At 34.5% G+C, this 20,132-nt stretch overlaps 1 protein-coding gene across 2 annotated transcripts in view; it reads left to right on the top strand.

Moving 5' to 3' along the window:
• The window catches only part of LOC110581104 (activating transcription factor 7 interacting protein), a 69,841-nt gene that overhangs the window by 17,944 nt on the left and 31,765 nt on the right, over nt 1-20,132 (top strand). For both annotated transcript variants that reach the window (XM_021690828.1, XM_021690827.1), the window contains exons 5-7: nt 6,243-6,308; nt 16,572-16,648; nt 17,204-17,292. In XM_021690828.1, the coding sequence (XP_021546503.1) occupies nt 6,243-6,308; nt 16,572-16,648; nt 17,204-17,292 (232 nt within the window). The remainder of the gene's footprint in view (nt 1-6,242; nt 6,309-16,571; nt 16,649-17,203; nt 17,293-20,132) is intronic.

The raw sequence follows: 20,132 nt of genomic DNA, 5'->3' as shown, positions 1-20,132 counted from the left end.
CCTTTCCCAACCTTTTCTTACCCAGGCTTTTCTATTTATTGCTTGTCCAAATTGTAGTTCTTTGCCCCAGACTGCTGTGCCAATACCTGTGCCTTCAAATCTTTTTAGGAAAAGCAGTCTGTGATGCTACCCCAGCCTTGGAATTACTTGAGTTGTGTGAAACAAAGGCTGGCCTGTGTGCTGATCCTTAAGTTGCCAGTGAAAATAAGGTCCATATGCTTCCTGTGGCACTAGAAGCCTATACCAGGCATTCTGTCATCTTCACAGCCACTGCTGATCTGGGTGTGGGGAATAATGAATGGACAACCTAAAAGACCATAATGCTCGCTTACTGCAAAGTAGCAGCTTTATTCTTCCCTAAGTCTTCCGTTGGCTGTTCTGAGTTTTTTTAAGTAGGCTACACACCCAGTGTAGAGCCCATCATGGGGCTTGAACTCATAACCCTGAGAACAAGATGTGAGCTGAGATTAGGAGTTGGACAACAACTGAGCCACCCACATACCCCACTGTTCTGAGGTTTTTGTTTTTTTTTTTTTTAAGATTTTATTTATTTATTTGACAGAGAGAGACACAGCGAGAAAGGGAACACAAGCAGGGGGAGTGGGAGAGGGAGAAGCAGGCTTCCTGCTGAGCAGGGAGCCCGATGCGGGGCTCGATCCCAGGACCCCGGGATCATGACCTGAGCCGAAGGCAGACGCTTAACGACTGAACCACCCAGGTGCCCCTGTTCTGAGTTTTTGAATAGATTCCAGAGTTGTGCAAAAGTTGATTCTAACAGTGCATGTCAGCTCATTAGTTGCTTTTGGGAAGGGACTGAACCCTGAAGTTCCCTACTCAGCCATTTTTGGTGATACCACTCTGTTCCAGTATCTTTATTATAATTACTTTCGAGTTCCCCAGTATTTAAAGCATATATATCGCATAGTTCCGCAAATAATTACATACTTTGCTGAATTATTTATGTTTCGTAGTTACAGCTGACAACAAATGTTTGAAAATACTACCATATATATTTTCTATAGCTCATTCCATAGCAGTTGATGAGTACATATCCCTGATTAGCATATATATATTCATTTATTTATCTGACTGACTTTGGCAAAATCTAATATTGAGTTCAATAAAATTCAAAGTTAAAACATTTAAAAACAAATACATAAATTGGGTTCAGATATTTTGCTGTAAGGAATAAATTAATGTAATAACAAATTTTAATATTAGTGCCTTCTTTTTTAAAACACAGCAGTTACTACAAAAAATACTTTTAAGAGACTCATGATCCTTTTGCAGTAGTATAAAAATTTACTATACATTGAAAAATTTGGTGAGAGAATAGAATTGAGTCATGTAGACTTTAGAGGAAAGTTCATGAAGTGCTCTTTTCTGCTAAAATTTTTAAGATATAAATTTCTCTAGATATAGGAAAGTAGATTTCTATTGATTTTCATATTGTCATTCTTATATATTTTTAAAAATGGGCTACTTTGGGATTATTTAAAATAATTTTTAAGGTTTTAATAATTGGTTTGTTGTGTGATATGACTTTTGTCCACATCCTTTTACTAAAGCCTATTTTAAATTATTAAATCCTTTTCTGTGTCCTAAACATATTTTATAAGAGCTGAAAATAATTTTCAGCATTGGGATATCTTGTATATTTTTTTAGGGTTGTTGCTTTTTTTTTTTTTAAGATTTTTTATTTATTTAATTGACAGAGAAAGAGAGAGTGGGGGGAGGGCAGACGGAGAGGGGAAGCAGATTCTCTGCTGAGCAGGGAGTGCGGTATCCAGGGACCTCCGATATCCAGGGATCCCTGGATCATGACCTGAGCTGAAGGCAGATGCTTAACCGACAGCCACCCAGGTGCCCGAGGGATTGGTTGCTTCCTGAATCATGAAAAAGTTTTGTGTATTTTTGCTTTTTCAGAGATGTCAAATGGTAAAGTAAATCTCAACAGTTATTTCCTTGATTTTTATTATTATTATTATTATTTTTTTAAAGATTTTATTTATTTATTTATTTGACAGAGAGAGACACAGCAAGAGAGGGAACACGAGCAGGGGGAGTGGGAGAGGGAGAAGCAGGCTTCCTGCTGAGCAGGGAGCCCAATGTGGGGCTCGATCCCAGGACCCTGGGATCATGACCCGAGCTGAAGGCAGCTGCTTAACGAACTGAGCTGCCCAGGCACCCCGATTTTAATTATTTTTTAAGTGTAAAATGTCGTATAATTTTTAGATTTATATATCTTTGATGCTCTGTCAAGATGAGCATTATAGTAACTTAGAAGAACGTCTTAAAATGCAGATAGTTGTCATTTGCTGTGGAGTCAGTAGCAAATGTGTAATAAAAAGAGAAATTATCAACAAATATTTAGCTTTTCTACCTTCCCAGACCATAACCACCCGCCAAACATACTTCCAGATAATTGCAAAGAGGAAGTAAAAATGGAAGTTCTCCGCTCTTTATTTTTTTTTAAGATTTTATTTATTTGAGAGAGAGCGCAAGAAGGGGGGAGGGTCAGAGGGAGAGGTAGACTCCCTGCTCAGCAGGGAGCCCGATATGGGATTCGATCCTGGGACTCCAGGATCATGACCTGAGCCAAAGGCAGTTGCTTAACCAACTGAGCCACCCAGGCGCCCCAATTCTCCACTCTTTAGATCAGAAATGTAATTAAAGTACTACATATCGAAACCTGTAAGTGAAAGACACAGCAGTATTCAAAGGGAATTTTACAATTTTAAATTCATTACTACTGAACAGGAAAACAGAACATTATGTGTTCATGTCCTGTGCTAGGAAAAAACAATTACAGACTAAACTCCCAGAAGGCAGAAAGAGTTAATAAATTAATAAAATGTAAAAAACCCAACCCTTTTTGAATATTGAGCAATGAAGACAAAACCTTATTCTTTTGTGAAGACTTTAAAAATAGATTAATTTTTTATTTATAAATAATGAGTACAAATAAGCTACATAAGGATTCAAAAAGGAGACAAAGATCCAGAAGAGATTCTTTAAGTAAGAGGACATTATTATATAAACCTTATACCTATTATGTCCATTTTATTTAGTAAGGAAGTAGAAAGCCTAAAATTATAAGGAACTCTGTTCAGATTATAACCCATATCATATTTACTAGTGGATCATGGAAGTATTTCTATTGAAGTTGCGACTAGGACAAAGATGTCTATTATCTATGCTGCTATTTAGAGTTTTGGTGGCAGTCTTAGCAATAAAATAATGACAGGAAAAAAATTAAGAGTAATGATTGGGAACACAATAGAATTAACTTGGCAAACTGTTGAAAAAGTAGTAAATTTAGAAACTGCCTGATTGAGGAAGAACTTTCTCCTGGTTTTTCTATATATCAACAATAAACAATAAGAAAATATGAGATAAAGGTTGTACATTTGGTAGATATTTAAAAATGAATAAGTAGTTAAGAATAAACCAAAAAGAAAATTTCAAGACCATTGTGAAGAAAAAGGACAGAAAAAGAAAATCTGAGTCAACAGGTTCAACTGTAAATGTAACATGTTCCTAGATAGGAAGCCTTCATTCCTTTCAAATCATTGTACAGATTCAGAATACTCAAAATTTCAAGTGGATTTTTTTATGGAAATGAAAAAGCTATCAACACACCCTGGAATACAATATTTCATTGGTTATAATTTATAAAATGCCGTCCTAAGTAGTTTTAACTGAAAATAGCCACCCCCCCAACAAGTAAATCTGTGGCTGCCTAATCCAAGAGACAGTTTTGAGTAACGGATATATGTGTCCATTTATTCAGTAGCTTTTTTTGAATGCTAATATTTTAAGTGAGACTTGATACGTGATTAGCTCTTTTCTCAGATGATTATTTCCTAAGAGGTTCCTTGGTACACGAGCAAGGAAATCCCTGGTTTGCCTAGCTTGCTAAGTAAGGCTCAATGTGTCCGAATCTCAACAATTTATGTGACTTATATTTAAATAGCTACCCTTATGCCATTGTACAAGAAATGATAGATATGCCTAAGGAAGAAGCAAAGAGCAAAATGAAATAAAAGTAGTAAAGACATAATAATAGAATATGACTTTCCTAGACTAAAAAAGTGACTTGTTTATATAGTTTCTTAAAAATCTCATGTAGTACTTCCCAAAAGAGACCTAATCTTAGACACATTATTGACAGATATTTTGAATTATAATTTTAAAAAATTGCACAATTTCCTAGATTAAAATAACAAAAAAGCTGGTCTTTGATTTCTTTTTTTTAAAATAATATTAAATGGCAGACAGTGAGTCAGTGTCCAGATTTTGATTTTATTTCTCTGCTAATAGTTTAATTTTTTAAGTGATAAAATTCTTTTTAAAAAGCATTTAAATATTACAGCTGCGTATGACTTGAAAGTGAAGTCCTCTTTACATTCTCCCTCACTTCCTGCCAGTTCTAGCCTCTAGAAGTAACCACTTTTTAACTTTGGTATTTATTCCTTCTAGACCTTTCCCCATATACATCATATACAAAATGATTTTTTAATTTAAGTAAAAGTAGTATAATAATACTCTACAAACTATGCAACTTACAGAATACCCACCAGATAGACTCAAGAATGAAAGACATTCTTGCATAAATTGTGGTACAGAAAACACCTTCCCATATAGCTTTCTTGAAAAAAATTATTTGAAATATTTTAATCACAGGAAGGTAAATCCATATTAAGAATATAAAATTATGCTCTATGTCTTTGGTATTAGTAAATATGCATAAATACTCAAGTCCTAAGGAAAATCTTCGTCCTCAGGGTCATATGTGATCGATTGCATAGGCTCTGTCAGTGGACTTAAATACTTTGTTAGGTTTCGGGTCTCCTTCAGAAGTGACTACTTTCTGAAAGAAACTTTAAAAGTAAATAATACCATTTTCTTTGTAGATACGCTTATACTGGATAAAATAATTTTTCTGGAGGAATTCCTCCTTAGGCGGGCCTCCTGAACACGCTCAGAAGTTTAATTTAAATTTCTTGAAAATATATTTAACATAAAATGGCAGCAGCAGTGGGGTGCCTGGGTGGCTCAGTCTTGATTTCAGCTCAGGTCATGATCTCAGAGTTGTGGGATCCAGCCCCAGTGTCAGGATTTGCGCTCAGCGGGGAGTTTGTTTTTTCCCTCTACTCCTCCCTCTGCTTGCACATGTGCTCATGCGCTCTCTCTCTCTCTCAAAAAAAAAATAAATAAAAACAAAAACTTAAGACTGGCAGCAGCAGTTAACAGCAACAAAAACAGTTGAGTATTACATCTGTACTTTAGTAAAAGACTTAAATACAAAATAAATCATGTAGTAATGAGATACTGTTTTTTCTTTTCTGTTTTTTTTTCTTAAAGTTTCTGTGAATATGTATTTGCGCAAATATGTGATTAATCAGTTTATATAGCAGTACAAATGATTAATAAAATAATTTCACTGAAATGTTAATAGTAGCAAGGTAACATTTTTGACAGATTATTAAAATTAACATAATATGAAAGTAAATGTTTTAAAGAGTAATATTAAATGAGCACACATATACACTGATGTTGAATGTACAGATTAGCAAAGCCTTTCTGAAAAATTGTCATTTAGATAAATTTGATAATTATTAGATAATTTAGATAAGAATCATTTAGACAAGAGCTTTAAAAATATATTCTGTCTTAGAAGTTACATCTATGTGAGTGCTACCCAAGGAAATAATCTGAAAGAACAATATTGTCAATTGCATTATTTGGCTATAGCAGTACATTGAGAAACACTGAACATTTCCACTGGGAAACAGTGTATAAATAATGATTCAGTATATTATACATATATCCATAAGCCATGGCATTGGATCTTTTATGACTTACAGACGCGTTTAGTTCAGAATTCTCAGAAAATTGTATGGTTACAACATATTAAAAAATAACAACAAAAATCCCCACAGTTATACATACCCAGAAATGTCTTGGTCTGTGAATTCTAGGAGGGAAAAAGCTAACCTTCTAAAATTAAGAGTCTTTACCTCTGGGTATTGAGTTCAAAGGTCATTTTAGTTTTCATTATGATTTTCTGTATTTTCCAAATATATATTTTATAATCAGCTTGCCTTATTTTCTTTGCTGTTGGTGATCTCAGGGTCCTTTTATTTGTGGGTTTCTTGTAATATATGCGTGCGTTCCTTTTTAATACCATAATGTTACTTGATTTCTGTTTCATTTTTGCTTTTTTTTTTTTTTTTTAGGCCAAGATAGCCAGGTTAACCAAACGCTTTGGAGCAGCCAAAGAAGATCTTAAGAAAAGACAAGAAGTAAGGATTTCTATTCTTGCATAATTAATATTTAGCTCTAGGTGGTAATCTTAGGAAGTGGTGAGTTAGGAAGAAAGTCTTCCTTTATTACAGGTCTGAAATTTGCTTTCATACTGTGTACTTCTGTGTTCTCTCTGGAGCTGCAGCTCTAGAATTAATTATTAACCCTTTTCTAATCCTCAGTTACTGTTTTCCATATATCAATACTTATATTAATCTATTTTATGGCATTCTGGAAGTTATATTTTCATTTCATTTTTAAAATTACCTTTTTGGGATTTGTCTTACCATGTTTTTTTCTTTTTAAATTCTTGCCAGTGTCTTAGTCTAGTCTCTTATTTCCTCCAAAGTATGTTAGTGTTCCATTCCCTGGAGTAGCCCTCTTCTCTTCTTTGCTTCCCCGATATAATTAAGTCTGAACATTGTAGCATAACATAAACTACAATGTATAGTCTACCTTTTGCTTTTGTTGTTTCCTTAGTTACTCTGTAATACATATTTTTAATATAGCACTTGTATATTGCATTATAGTTTTTAGTTTAATTTCTTTCATTTCCTCTTGACTTTTTTTCTATTTGGGCAAGTTACATTTCTTTGTCGTGAGAGCTCCATTGTCTGGCACTTACTAATTGCCAGTAACAATTATTTCAGTAGTAATCATTATTACCATTGGATTTTTCTGTTTTCATTCATTTTGACATCTTCTTTACTTGACTTTAAATAAAGTTATTTTGAAATAATTATAGATGTACAGGAAGTTGCAACAGTAGTACATAGACTCTGGTGAACTTTTCACCTACCTTTCCCCAGTGGTGAAATCTTATATAACTGCCGTACAGTATTAAAATCAAGATACTGATAAATTCTGTTAAGTAGGCTGTAGACCTTACCATTTCTCACCAGATTTTATATGAATTCATTATGTGTATATGTGTGTGCACACATGCGCAGTTCTATGCAATTTGATCCCATGTATGGATTTATGTAACCTCTACCACATTCAAGATCTAGAACTGTTCCATTTCATTACTATGAAGGGACTCCCTCAGTGCTGCCTTTTTACAGTTTAAACCTACCTTATTTCCCCCCACATCCACCTCCTCCTGTCCCCTGGCAGCTGCTAATCTGTTCTCCATCTTTGTATTGTTTTTACTTAACTTTTAAAGCTCTGGTTGCTCTCTTTTCATGAGCAACTGATAGCTTTTTTGGGGTTTTTTTTTTGAAGATTTTATTTATTTATTTGACAGAGCAATAGAGAGAGAGCACAAGTAGGCATAGCAGCAGGCAGAGGGAGAGGGAGAAACAGGTCTCTGCCAAGTGGGGAGCCCGACGTGGGGCTCGATCCCAGGACGCAGGCTCCCTGCAACTGATAGTTTTTATCTTTGTTCTACACAGACTAATCTTACCAAACCTTCCTTTGGCCATTCCCAAAGATTTTTTTATTATAGTCTTCTTCAATTATATAATTTCCTGATTCTGAACACTTTTTCAGCTTCGTTTTTTTTTTTTTTTTTTTTTTTTAAGATTTTATTTATTTATTTGACAGACAGCGAGAGAGGGAACACAAACAGGGGGAGTGGGTAGAGGGAGAAGCAGGCTTTCCACCTAGCAGGGAGCCCGATGCAGGTCTCGATCCCAGGACCCTGGGACCATGACCTGAGCTGAAGGCAGACGCTTAACAACTGAGCCACCCAAGCCGCCCCCATTTGTTTGTCATAATATAAAAATTGTGGTATTTTATTTCTTAGAAAATTGATGTAAACTTTTTTTTTTAAAGCTTTTATTTATTTATTTGACAGACAGTAGCGCACAAGCAGGGGGAGCGGCAGAGGGAGAAGCAGGCTCCCCTGCAGAGCAGGGAGCCCAATGTGGGGCCTGATCCTAGGACACTGGGATCATGACCTGAGCCAAAGGCAGACACTTAAGCGGCTGAGCCACCTAGATGCCCCGATGCAAACCTTTTTTATTTGCTGTGCTTGAACCAAAGAAAGGGCTTTGCAATTTTTCCTTTGTTTTTGTACAGTGTGAATTTCCACTTTTATCCTTATGTTTGAACCAAGCAGCATGCTGCCCCACCATATACTTTCCAGTGTTTATGTATGTCTGTTTTGTTTTCAAAACTAATTCTAGTTCTTGTTTATTTATTCAAAAGTGACAGACAGAGACAGAGACAAACTTTAAGGAATAAGATGAAAATAGTACAATCCCTGAAGGGTTTGTTATGGATAGCTATAAGTATTATGGAAACAATAAATAGTGTATAGTTCCTGAAGATTAGAAAAGATTAATTTGAACAATTAGGGTATGTGGTGCTTGAAGAAAAATATTGAGGTGGTCTTCAAACTTTCAAATTTTGTTCCATCCTTAATTAGCTTTTGGGTAAGGCCACCTTTACATGCCCAAACTGGGACGTCTTTCTACCCATTCTTGTTAATATTTTCTTTTGTGAGAGAGATTTCTAGAAATCTCAAGAATTTGTTCATTAATGTCCTAATTCCCTTTAATTATAGTATCCAATATAATTTTACATCAGTGTCATGCTAGGTTTTAAAAACAGGAGAGATATAGAATGAAAGTTTAAAACTTTAGTTCTCCCCTCTTATTAAAATAAATAAGGAAACAATAATAATGCTTTTCTTCTATTTAGATTTGCTCCTTGATCCTCTGATATTAACCAGTTAAAAACAAACCCCACCATGCAGGTTTGTCTTAAAACATTTTCTATTTTAATTTTTAAGAGAGCACAAAACCCTCATAGGCAGTTTGCTATTAAGTCCACATTTATAATCTAGTCTGTTACTGCCTTATGACTGATATCTCTAACATATCCTTTCTAGTTCTTACTATAAAAGAAATGTAAAGATATTTCTTAGCTTTTCTGAAAAATCAATGATGTAGTTGAGTAAAATTTTAGATTACATTCTACATTTTAATTTTTTAAATTAAATTCTTAAAATTGTTTTAATTGTGCTACAAACACATAACCTAAAATGTATCATTTTTAACTTCACAATTCAGAAGTATTAACTATATTAACACTGCATAATAGATCTTTAGGTGTTTTTCATCTTGCAAAACTGAAGCTCCACTACCATCGAACATCTCCCATTTCCTCTCCCCTCAGCACTCAGCTACTTTTTGTTTCTATGATTTGACTACTCTAGATATCTCGTAAGTAAAATCATATAGTATTTGGGTTTTGTTTGTTTTTTTGTTTTTGTTTTTGATGACTGGTTCATCTGTATTATAGCATGTAACAAGATTTCCTTTTCAAGGGTGAATAATATCCACTGTATGTATGTATATATATGTACATATATATGTATATATATAGTATATACTGCATTTTCATTCATTCATTTATTGATGGATATTTGGGCTGCTTTCATCTTCTGGCTTTTGTGAATAATGCTACAGTGAACATTTGTGTGCAGATAACTCTTTAAGATCCTGGTTTCAAGTCTTTTGGATATCTATCCAAAAGTGAAATTGCTGGATCATTTGGTAATTCTGGTTTTAATTTTTTGAGGAGTTTCCATACTGTTTTCTAAAGAGGTCGCACAGGGTTCCAATTTCTTCACATTCTTGCCAACACTTGTTATTTTCTATTTTGTGATAGTGGCCATGCTAATGGATGTGAGGTGGCATTGCATTGTGGTTTTGATTTGAATTTCTCTAACAAATAGTGATGTTGAGCATCTTTTCATATGTTTGTTGACTGTTTTGCATATCTTTGGCAGAGTGTCTGTTTAGGTCCTTTGCCCATTTTTTAATCAGGTTGCTTGTTTTTTAATTGTTAAGTTGTGGGCCCTTTATGATATTCTGGATGGATATTAACCCCTTATCAGATACATGATTTGCAGCTATTTTCTCCTGTTCCGTAGGTTTCTTTTTCATTCTGTTCATTGTTTCCTTTGATGTGCAGACGTTTTTAAGTTTGATGTAACCTCCTTTGTTTTGCTTTTGTTGCCTGTGCTTTTGATGGCATATCCAAGAAATCCTTGCAAAATTCGATGTCGTGAAACTTTCCTCTTATATTTTTTTCTAGGAATTTTTAGTTTTGGTGTTATATTTAAGTCTTCGATTTATTTTGAATTAATTTTCGTATATGGTGTAAAGGCCCAGCTTTATTCTTTTGTGTTTGGATATCCAGTTTTCATACCATTTGTCGAAAGACTGTCTTTTCCCTATTGTGTAGCCTTGGCATCCTTGTTGAAGACTGATTGACCATATATGTGAGAATTTATTTCTGGGCTGTCTATTCTGTTCTGTTGGTCTATGTGCCTGTCTTTATGCCAGCACCACACTGTTTGATTTACTGTATCTTTGTAACATGTTTTGAAATCAGGAAGTATGAAGCCTCCAACTTTGTTCTTCTGTTCCAGGATTGTTTTGGCAATTCAGGGGCCCAGGAATTTCCATATGGATTATAGAATGCTTTTCTCTATTTCTGCAAAAAATGACAGTGGATTTTGATAGAAATTCCATGGAAGCTTTTGATCACTTTGGGTAGTATGGACATTTGAACAATATTAAGTGTTCCAGTCCACGAACATGGAATATCTCCATTTATTTGTGTCTTTTGTTTCATTCCACAGTGTTTGTAGTTTTCAATGTAAAGGTCTTTTGCCTTCTTGGTTAAGTTTACTTCTAAATATTTTATTCTCCTAATGATATTATAATGGGATTATTTTCTTAATTTCTCTCTCAGATTGTTTGTTGTTGGTATATAGAAATATGATTGATGTTTGCTTAGGGATGATGATGATGATGATGATTTTTAATCCTGCACCTTTGCTGAATTCATTTGTTTGAATTTTTTTGTGTGTGTGGACTCTGGAGAGCTTTCTGACTATAAGATCATGTCATCTGCAAACAGAAAATTTCTCTTCTTCCTTTCTAGTATGGCTGGCTTTTATTTCTTTTTCTTGTTTAATTGCTCTGGTGAGATACTTCCAGTACCATGTTGAACAGAAGTTGGTGAGTGTGGACATCCTTGCCTTGTTCTTGATCTTAGAGGTAAAGCTTTATTGATTCACCATTGATGTTAGCTGTGGGCTTTTGACATACAGTTTTTTTTTTTTTTTTCCTGTTGAGGTAATTTCCTTCCATTCCTAATTTGTTGAGTGTTTTTTTATCATGAAAGGGTGTTGAATTATATGAAATGCTTTTTCTACAACAATTGAGAAGATCATGTAGTTTTTTTCCCCTTCGTTTTGTTAATGTGTTTGATTGATTGATTTATACATTGATTGATTTTCATGTCAAGCTCTCCTTGCATTCCAGGGATAAATCTCACCTGGTCATGTTGTATAATTCTTTCAGTGTGCTGGTGAATTTGGTTTGCTAATATTTCGTTGAGGATTTTTGTATCTATGTTCATCAGGGATATTGGGCTGTAGTTTTCTTTTATTGTGGTGTCTGGTTTTGGTATCAGGATATACTGGCTTCATAAAATGTGTTTGAAAGTTTTTCCTCCTCATCAGTTGTTTGGAAGAGTTGGAAGACTGTTGTTCATTCTTCTTTAAGTGTCTGGTAGAATTCTGCGTTGAAGCCATCTGGTCCTTGGTGTTTTTTGTTATTAGAATGTTTTTGATTACTGATTCAGTCTCACTACCTGTATAGATCTTGTTCAAATTTTTATTTTCTTCTTGATTCACTCTAGGTTGTGTATTTCTGGAAAGCTGTCCATTTTTTCTAGGTTATCCAATTTGTTGCCTTATAATTGTTTATGGTAGTCTTTTGTGATCCTTTTTTATTCTGTGGCATCAGTTGTAATGCCTCCTCTTCCATTTATTTTATTTATTTATGTCTTCTTTGTTTTTTCACAGGTAATCTAGGTAAAGTTTTGCCAATTTGTTGATCTTTTAAAAGGCCAACTCTTAGCTGATTTTTTTTTCCTATGGACTTTGTTTCTCTGTTTTATTTCTGCTATAATCTTTATTATTTCCTTCCCTCTCCTGGGCTTACTTTTTCTTTTTTCTAGTCCTTTGAAGTGTAAAGTTAGGTTGTTGATTTGAGATCTTCCTTCTTTTTTAATGGAAGCATTTACCACTATAAATTTTCCTCTTAGTACTACATTTGCTGCATAAATTTTCCCATAAATTTCATATGTTGTGTTTTTGTTTTTATTTGTCTTAAGATATTTTCTAATACCTCTTGTGATTTCTTCTTTTATCCATTAGATTTTATAAGTGTGTTTTAATTTCTACATATATGTGACTTTTCCATTTTTTCTTCTGCTGTTGATTTCTACTTTTGGTCTATTGTGGTTGGAAAAGATACTTGGTATGAGTTTCATCTTTATAAATTTGGTAAGGCTCATTTTGTGACCTAATATGTGATCTATCCTGGAGAATGTTCTGTGTGCACTTGAGAAAAATTTGTATTTTTCTGCTGTTGGGTAAAAATTTCTACAAACGTCTGGTCCATTTGGTCTTTGGTATTAGTTCAGTTTTGCTATTTCCTTATTGAATTTTTCTCTGGATCATCTACCTATTATATAGAATGATGGACTGAAGACTCCTATACTGTGTGGGCTGTCTGTTTCTTTTTCAATTCTGTCAGTGTACCATCATTTGGTGGCTTTGATGTTATGTGCATATAAATGTATAAATATTTTATTTGATCAGTTGATGCTTTTGTCATTATATAATGTCCTTTTTGTCTCTTGTGACAGTTTTTTACTTCAGCTCTATTTTGTCTTATTTTAAGTATGGTCACTCCTTCTCCCTTTTGGTTACCATTTGAATGGAGTATCTTTTCTCATCCTTATAATTTTGGCCTGTGTGTGTCTTTAGATCTAAAGTGTGTTCATTGTTAACAGCCTGTAACAGGATCTTCTTTTATTCATTAAGTGAATGTATGTCTTTCTATGAGAATTTAATCCATTGGGATTTAAAGTAATTTCTGTAGGGAGGGACTAATCATTAACATTTTGTTAATTATTTGTCTTGGAGCTGTTTTGTCTTTTTCTTTTTTTGCTTGCTTGCTTCCTGTGTATTTATTTATTGTAGTGACAATCATTAATTCCTTTCTTATTTCCTTTTGTGTATCTTCTATAGGTATTGTATCTGTGGTTACCATGGGGATTACGTAAACTGTTTTAAACTGGTAACAACTTAACTTCAATCACATTTAAGAACCTCACTCTTTATACCTTGCTCCCACAACTTGGTTATTAGTTTTATTATATCTTTTTACATTCTGTATCCTTTAACATAAATTTACAGTTATTTTTATGCTTAAATTGTATACAATTAAATGTGATTTAATGCACCCACTTTATAGTAATGCAGGATTCTGTATTTGTTTGTGTATTTACCTTTACCAGAGCATTTCATCTGTTTGTATGCTTTCAAGCTGCCATCTTGTATCCTTTCATTTTCACTTGATTGACTCGTTTTAGCAATTTTTTTTTGTATTGTATTGCAGATCTAATAGTGATAAACTTCCCCAGCTTTTTTGTTATCTAGGAACATCTTAATTTTGCCTTCATTTTTGAATAAAAGTTTGCTGGATATAGTTATTTTTGCTTGGTAGTTTTCTCGTTCTGTACTTAGAATCTATCATCCCACTCCCTTGTAGCCTTCTAGGTATCTGCTGAGAAAACTACTGATAATCTTGTGGGAGCTACCTTGAATGTAATGGGTTGCTTTTCTCTTGTTACTTTCAGAATTCTTTATCTGTGACTTGTGACACCTTGTCTGTGCTTTTCAGTATAGATCTCTTGAGTTATTCTAGTTGGAGGTTTCCGAGCGTTTTGAATTTGAGAACCCTCAAATTTGGGGAGTTTGGGGCCATTATTTGCAGAGGCTTTCTGCTCATTTTCTCTCTCTTCTGTTAGATTCCCATATTCATGTATTGGTCTTTTCAGTTGTGTCTCATAAATCCCTTGGGCTCTGTTCACTTTTTTCCTTCTTTTTTCTTTTGCTCCTATAACTTGATAATTTCAAATGATTTGTCATCAAGTCCACTAAGTATTCTGCTTGATATAGTCTGGTGTTGATCCCATGTAGTGAATTTTTCAATTCATTTATTCTTCAGATCCAGAATTCCTTTGGTTCTATTTTAGAGCCTCTGTTTCTTTGTTAATATTTTTATTTCTTCATGCACAATTTTTCTAATTTCATTTAGTTTTCTTTCTGTGTTCTCTTTTACCTCATTGAACATCTTGATGTTGGTTATTTTGAATTCTTTAATGGGTAATTCACAGATCCCCATTTCTTTAGGGTCAATTTCTGGAGATTTATTTCTTTGTTGGGGCTGTATTTCCCTGTTTCCTTGTATGTTTAGTTTTCTTATGTTGAAATTTGGGCATTTGAAAAAACAACCACCTTTCCCTGTCTTTTCACAGTATCTTTGTACAGAGGAAGACCTTTACTATTCAGTTCAGGTATATACTCTGGGAACCTCTCAAACCTTTTCTAGAAATGCATTTTCTCTGAGCTTGTGTGTATAATCTTTTATCTGAAGAGGCTTGTCTCTTTGTACTCAGAAGCTCCCCACTGACATCTGTCTTCCATAACCAAACCATTTTGGTTTTATAAACCATGCTTTTTGGAGGTCTCCCTGCTGTCTGTTAGTATGATTTTTCTGGTGCTGTACCAAGCTAATAGGCTCACCTTTGTTCTCATCTGGCCCCTAGATATTCAACATGTGCTACTCCGTCCAAGTCAGGTGAAACAGAAACCAGTGCCTTGGACAGCCCCCTGAAAAGCCAGAATATTGCATGAAAGTTCCACTCTTCTCTTTCCTTTTTGAAGGAGAAGCCAGAGTGAGGAATTTTGATTGTGCCGTACTGTATCAGGAGGGGTTTAGGATATGGTGGATAAGTGCAACAGACTTTCCTACCCATTACAAAAAACCTCTTCTTTGCCTTGCTGTTGCTTGGGGTCCTATAACCTCTTGACTGGCTTCTGGAATTCTGACAAAGGAAATTTGATCCATCCCATGAGTGATGAGGGTGTTGGTCTTCCTATTCTGCCATCTGCTGGTGTCACCACACTGTAGTACTTAAGGTCTTCCATCCAGGGACCATACCATGTTCTAAACCAGTTTTATTTGTTTATTTATTATGCTTTTACTCCTTCTTTTTCTGTTTTTCTCCCAGAAATGTTCTTTATCTTCATCTTAGCCATTTTGGATGTACTAACCTATATGAAGATGCATTTTCCTCAAAAACTTTTTAAAAAACTTTTTCCGTTGGCACTGCACTGTTACTTTAATTTGCTTTTCTATTTGTTTCATATGTTTTTGTCTACAGGCAGATTTTAAGCACCTTTAGAGCAAGTCATTGTAATTTTGTCTCTTCTCTACATGTGTAACTAGTATAATGCTATACTTCTTGGTTAAAATTATTCTTTTATCCTATAAAAAGCATCAAGATTTGTTGATTGAAAAGAGTGATTAGTAGCATCTACTTGATGTGATCTTAAGCACCTACCACCTTTGTTTTAATATTTATTATATTAATTAAACCTTGAGCAGAATTATTTATATTTCTTAATTTAAGAAATAAATGATGATAGAGTAATTATTGACTGAGGCCCAAGTAATGGTAATTAATATGTATGAGAATCCCATTTCTATATTCCCTGTTTTTTTGGGGGAAAAGGCTGAAATTAGTTGATACTTAAGTAAGTTTAGAATTGAGATATCCCTTTATGATGTTATAAGTTACATAGTGGCAAGTAGTTATTTTTTAAGCAATAATTGAAAAAATAATTTTGATTTGAGAATTTTGATTTGTGACCTTAGGCACCACTTTGTTGGTAATCAACTATTTCTGGGAAAGAATAAATACGTACTTTTTTGAGTTTCTCTTGGTAATTTGGTGCCTGCTATGTGTGGTATGTAGTAGGCATTCACTTGATATTGAATGAGTATGTCTAGTTATTCTTTAGATTCATATTAATATTTATTAAACCCTTACAGCATGTAAACCATTTTCACATTCTTTATTCATCTTAAAAAACTGAGGTATAGGAATTATTATATTAATCTTTCACATAGTAAGCAGTTGTTGCAATGGATTAAGTAATTTGTTTAAGTGGCAATGCCAGGATTCAAATTCTTTTCTCATCTAGTCATATTTTCTGGAAGTAAAGAGATAGTATATTGAGAAAACATTTAAGGTTTTATTTTTTTTATAGTATTGGTTTCAGGTGCACAACAGAGTAATTCAACACTCAGATACGTTTGAAATGATCACAATAGGTCGAGGTAATGTCTTATTTTACCTGGGTATTTTTTCTCCCCCAGAATCCACCGAACCCACCAGTATCACCAGGGAAGTCTGTAGTTGATGTCAACAGCAATAATAACAATGTGCCGTACAGGTGAGAATTGTAAACAATCTGTTTGTGAAGCTTTTAAATAACAGAACAAGGTTCTGATTTTATTTTACAGGAAGATTTTGCAATGTATTCCTATTTGTTTATGTAGAGATAAGTGGTATACTGGATTTAGATTTTCTTCTTTTTTGTTTTGTTATAATTGCTCATTTGTGGTTACTGGTTTTGCTAATTAATTTTGAGGCTTTCTTTGGTCACTGAAGACTTCTTTAACCACTTGTACTAAATAGTATTAGAGAAATGATTTGATCAGGGTGATAAAAACTAATGTCTACAGATATTAGGATGTACGTTTGGCTTTTTGTTAAAGTGTTGAGGACATTATAATATAAGAGAAAGACTCTTCCTTAATTCCATAGACCCTGGCATGCTGAAGTCTGTGTGCCGTCATTACCTCTGCAGTCATTTGCACTTCAGTGCTACAGTACCCAGGTCTTGCCATGCTTTCCCCTATCGGCCACTGCTTTCTCTGTTCATTAATTGATGTCCTCCTGAATGGCATTTTCATTGACTGTTTGTGTGTATATATATATTTTGTAGAAATGCAGGCACAGTGAGACAGATGCTGGAGTCTAAAAGGAATGTAAGTGAGAGTGCAGCACCAACCTTTCCAACCCCTGTGAATACAGGTAATATTTTTTTAATTTTTTAAAGAAAACTGTTTAATTTTTTATTATTTTATTTTTTATTTTTTTTAAAGATTTTATTTATTTATTTGAGAGAGAGGATGAGAGGAGAGAGAGAGCACATGAGAGGGGGGAGGGTCAGAGGGAGAAGCAGACTCCCTGCCGAGCAGGGAGCCCGATGCGGGACTCGATCCCGGGACTCCAGGATCATGACCTGAGCCGAAGGCAGTCGCTTAACCAACTGAGCCACCCAGGCGCCCAAAAAACTCTTTAATTTTTTAAAGAAAACTCATTTTCTTAGGAATTGAAGGCTTTGGTTCTCTTTAATTACATCTTTTTGAAATTGAAATGATCTAAGGGAATGAGGTATTTATCTGAAATTAAATAAGTACAAAAATTTATTAAAAAATCAGGATTATAGATATGAATGCAAATATAGAAATTCAAGTCTAGGGATTCTCACATTTTCTGGTTTCTGTATCCTGGTATAATCTTATAATAATAATGTAAATGTGGCTTATATGATTTGATTTTTACTGTAGTAGAAATTAAAACATAAAAATTTTTATTTTTTTTATTTTTTATTTTTTTTAAAGGTTTTATTTATTTATTTGCAAGAGAGAGAGAGAGTGAGAGAGAGAGCCCAAGAGGGGGTAGGGTCAGAGGGAGAAGCAGACTCCCTGCCGAGCAGGGAGCCCGACGTGGGACTTGATCCCAGGACTCCAGGATCATGACCTGAGCCGAAGGCAGTCGCTTAACCAACTGAGCCACCCAGGCACCAAAACATAAAAATTCTTAAATGTCTATTTAAAAATAATAACAAACCTATATCATGTAACACAAATAACATGTTTTAATGAAAAATAACTTTTTCAGGCTTAAAACAATTGGTGAGAAGAGTTATTGTTTACAGTTTTACAAATTCTCTTACACTTAAAACATTAAGACAGTTGAAGATAGCTAGATTCTTATATCTATCTCTGCATTTGTCTATTGCAATTTGTTGTTTTGATTGAAATATGTGAAGAAAATTCAGCCTCATAAAAATAGATAGTTACAAAAGGGCTAGCCCTTTTAGAGTATTTGTGCATATTTTTCTTTGACACAGGCAGCAGTTTTTTAAAGGTTAGTTGAAAAATGGAATGTGAAACCATAACAATGAATTTTTCTGACTTTTTCATTAAAATCCATTTGTCTGGGGGCACCTGGGTAGTATAGTCAGTTAAGCGTCTGACTCTTGGTTTTGGTTGGACTCCATGCCCAGTATGGAGTCTGCTTGGGATTCTCTCTCCCATCTCTGGCTGCCCCACCCCCACCGGCCCCCATTCTTTAAAAAAAAAAAAATCCATTTGTCTGTCTTGTACTTGGTTGGATCTTTTGCTAGTATCATTCATCAGTCATTTGGAAAATATTCACTGAGTTATGTAAGACTTCAATTGTTGACATATCTCATTAATAAACTTTTAAAAAATCACATTTATTTATTTCACTGTCGATTGGTGTCAGAAAAGTCTTTGAAGATTTGGGAAGTTGTCATGCTCTCAGTGGCATATACAAGTTTTTCCAAAGTTCTAATTTTTGTTTTCAAACTCAAATGTATCATTGCCAATAAACTCAGTAAACTGTACCATTGCAGTTATTTTCTTTGAACTGACTGCCAAGGTTTATTTTCAAGAAAAGATAAGTCAAATACCCAAATGTGAATAATCACAGTATGTTTATAAATCGTTCTTTCAAGTAAAAATGGTCTTCCATGAAAAAGGCTGTTAGCTTTATAACTTAGACAATAATAATATAAGCTCTTTTCCCTGAGCCAGCCATGCTACTTCGGCATGCAGTGGTAATGCTTACTGTGTATTTCCTATTTCTTCACACAGCATATTCAGAAGACCTGTATTCAAGGGTTGAGATTTAATAAAATAAATCGTTCTTACTACTAAACAATGGACATTCTTCAGTGAAGTTCACTTTGTCTTTTACTGTAAATATGTGGTGGTAAAGAATGCAGTGAGAGTTAGGGTACCACTCACTGCCTTGAGTTTTGTGCTGAGGCATCAAGTTTTACTCACCATTGCTTTTGTTCTATCAGTGCAAATATTTACATGGTGAAAAAGTCAAGTAATGTCTTATTATTGTTATAAAAATAGTTTTGACATTGCCAACTCCCTGAGAGGGTCTCTGTAATCCCAGGTGTCGTTCCGCCGCCCCCCCGCCCCGGATAACACCGAAGATTGGCTGCTCTGGTGTGCCTTTGAGTTTGGAAAGAGTACAGATCAGTGAGAAAGACACTTGGTCATCAGTTTGAAACCCATTTAATTGAGAATAAACAAATAGTTAAACCAAAATTATTGTAAAATGCCAGTGACCAGCATTTTGATTTTTTCTGGTCTTTGGTATCAATTCCCTTATTTCTTAATTCATCTCCCATCTTTACTCTTTTATTTCCCAAATCCTATAATGTCACTAGAGTGTCAGTAGAGGGACCCTCCCCATACTAGCTCCTGCCAGGTAATTCAGTAAAACTTGATCCACAGATAGAGGTTTCACACATGGTCCAAGTGATAAAATACCATGATGAAGCTTATTTTATTCATTAATAGTGATGACTCTTGGGCACTTGGGTGGCTCAGTCGGTTAAGCAACTGCCTTCGGCTCAGGTCATGATCCCAGAGCCCTGGGATCGAGTCCCACATCGGGCTCCCTGCTCAGCGGGGAACTTGCTTCTCCCTCACCCTCTCCCTCTGTGTATGCTCTCTTTCTCTCTCAAATAAATAGATAAAATCTTTTAAAAAAATAGTGATGACTCTTACTAGATTGTCTGTTTGAGTTTATATATTGTCAGT

This window comes from Neomonachus schauinslandi, chromosome 5 (genome assembly GCF_002201575.2).
Source record: "Neomonachus schauinslandi chromosome 5, ASM220157v2, whole genome shotgun sequence".
Taxonomy (NCBI): Eukaryota; Metazoa; Chordata; class Mammalia; order Carnivora; family Phocidae; genus Neomonachus; species Neomonachus schauinslandi.
The sequence above is the reverse complement of the archived record's forward strand: the minus strand, read 5'-3'. Positions and strand labels throughout refer to the sequence as shown.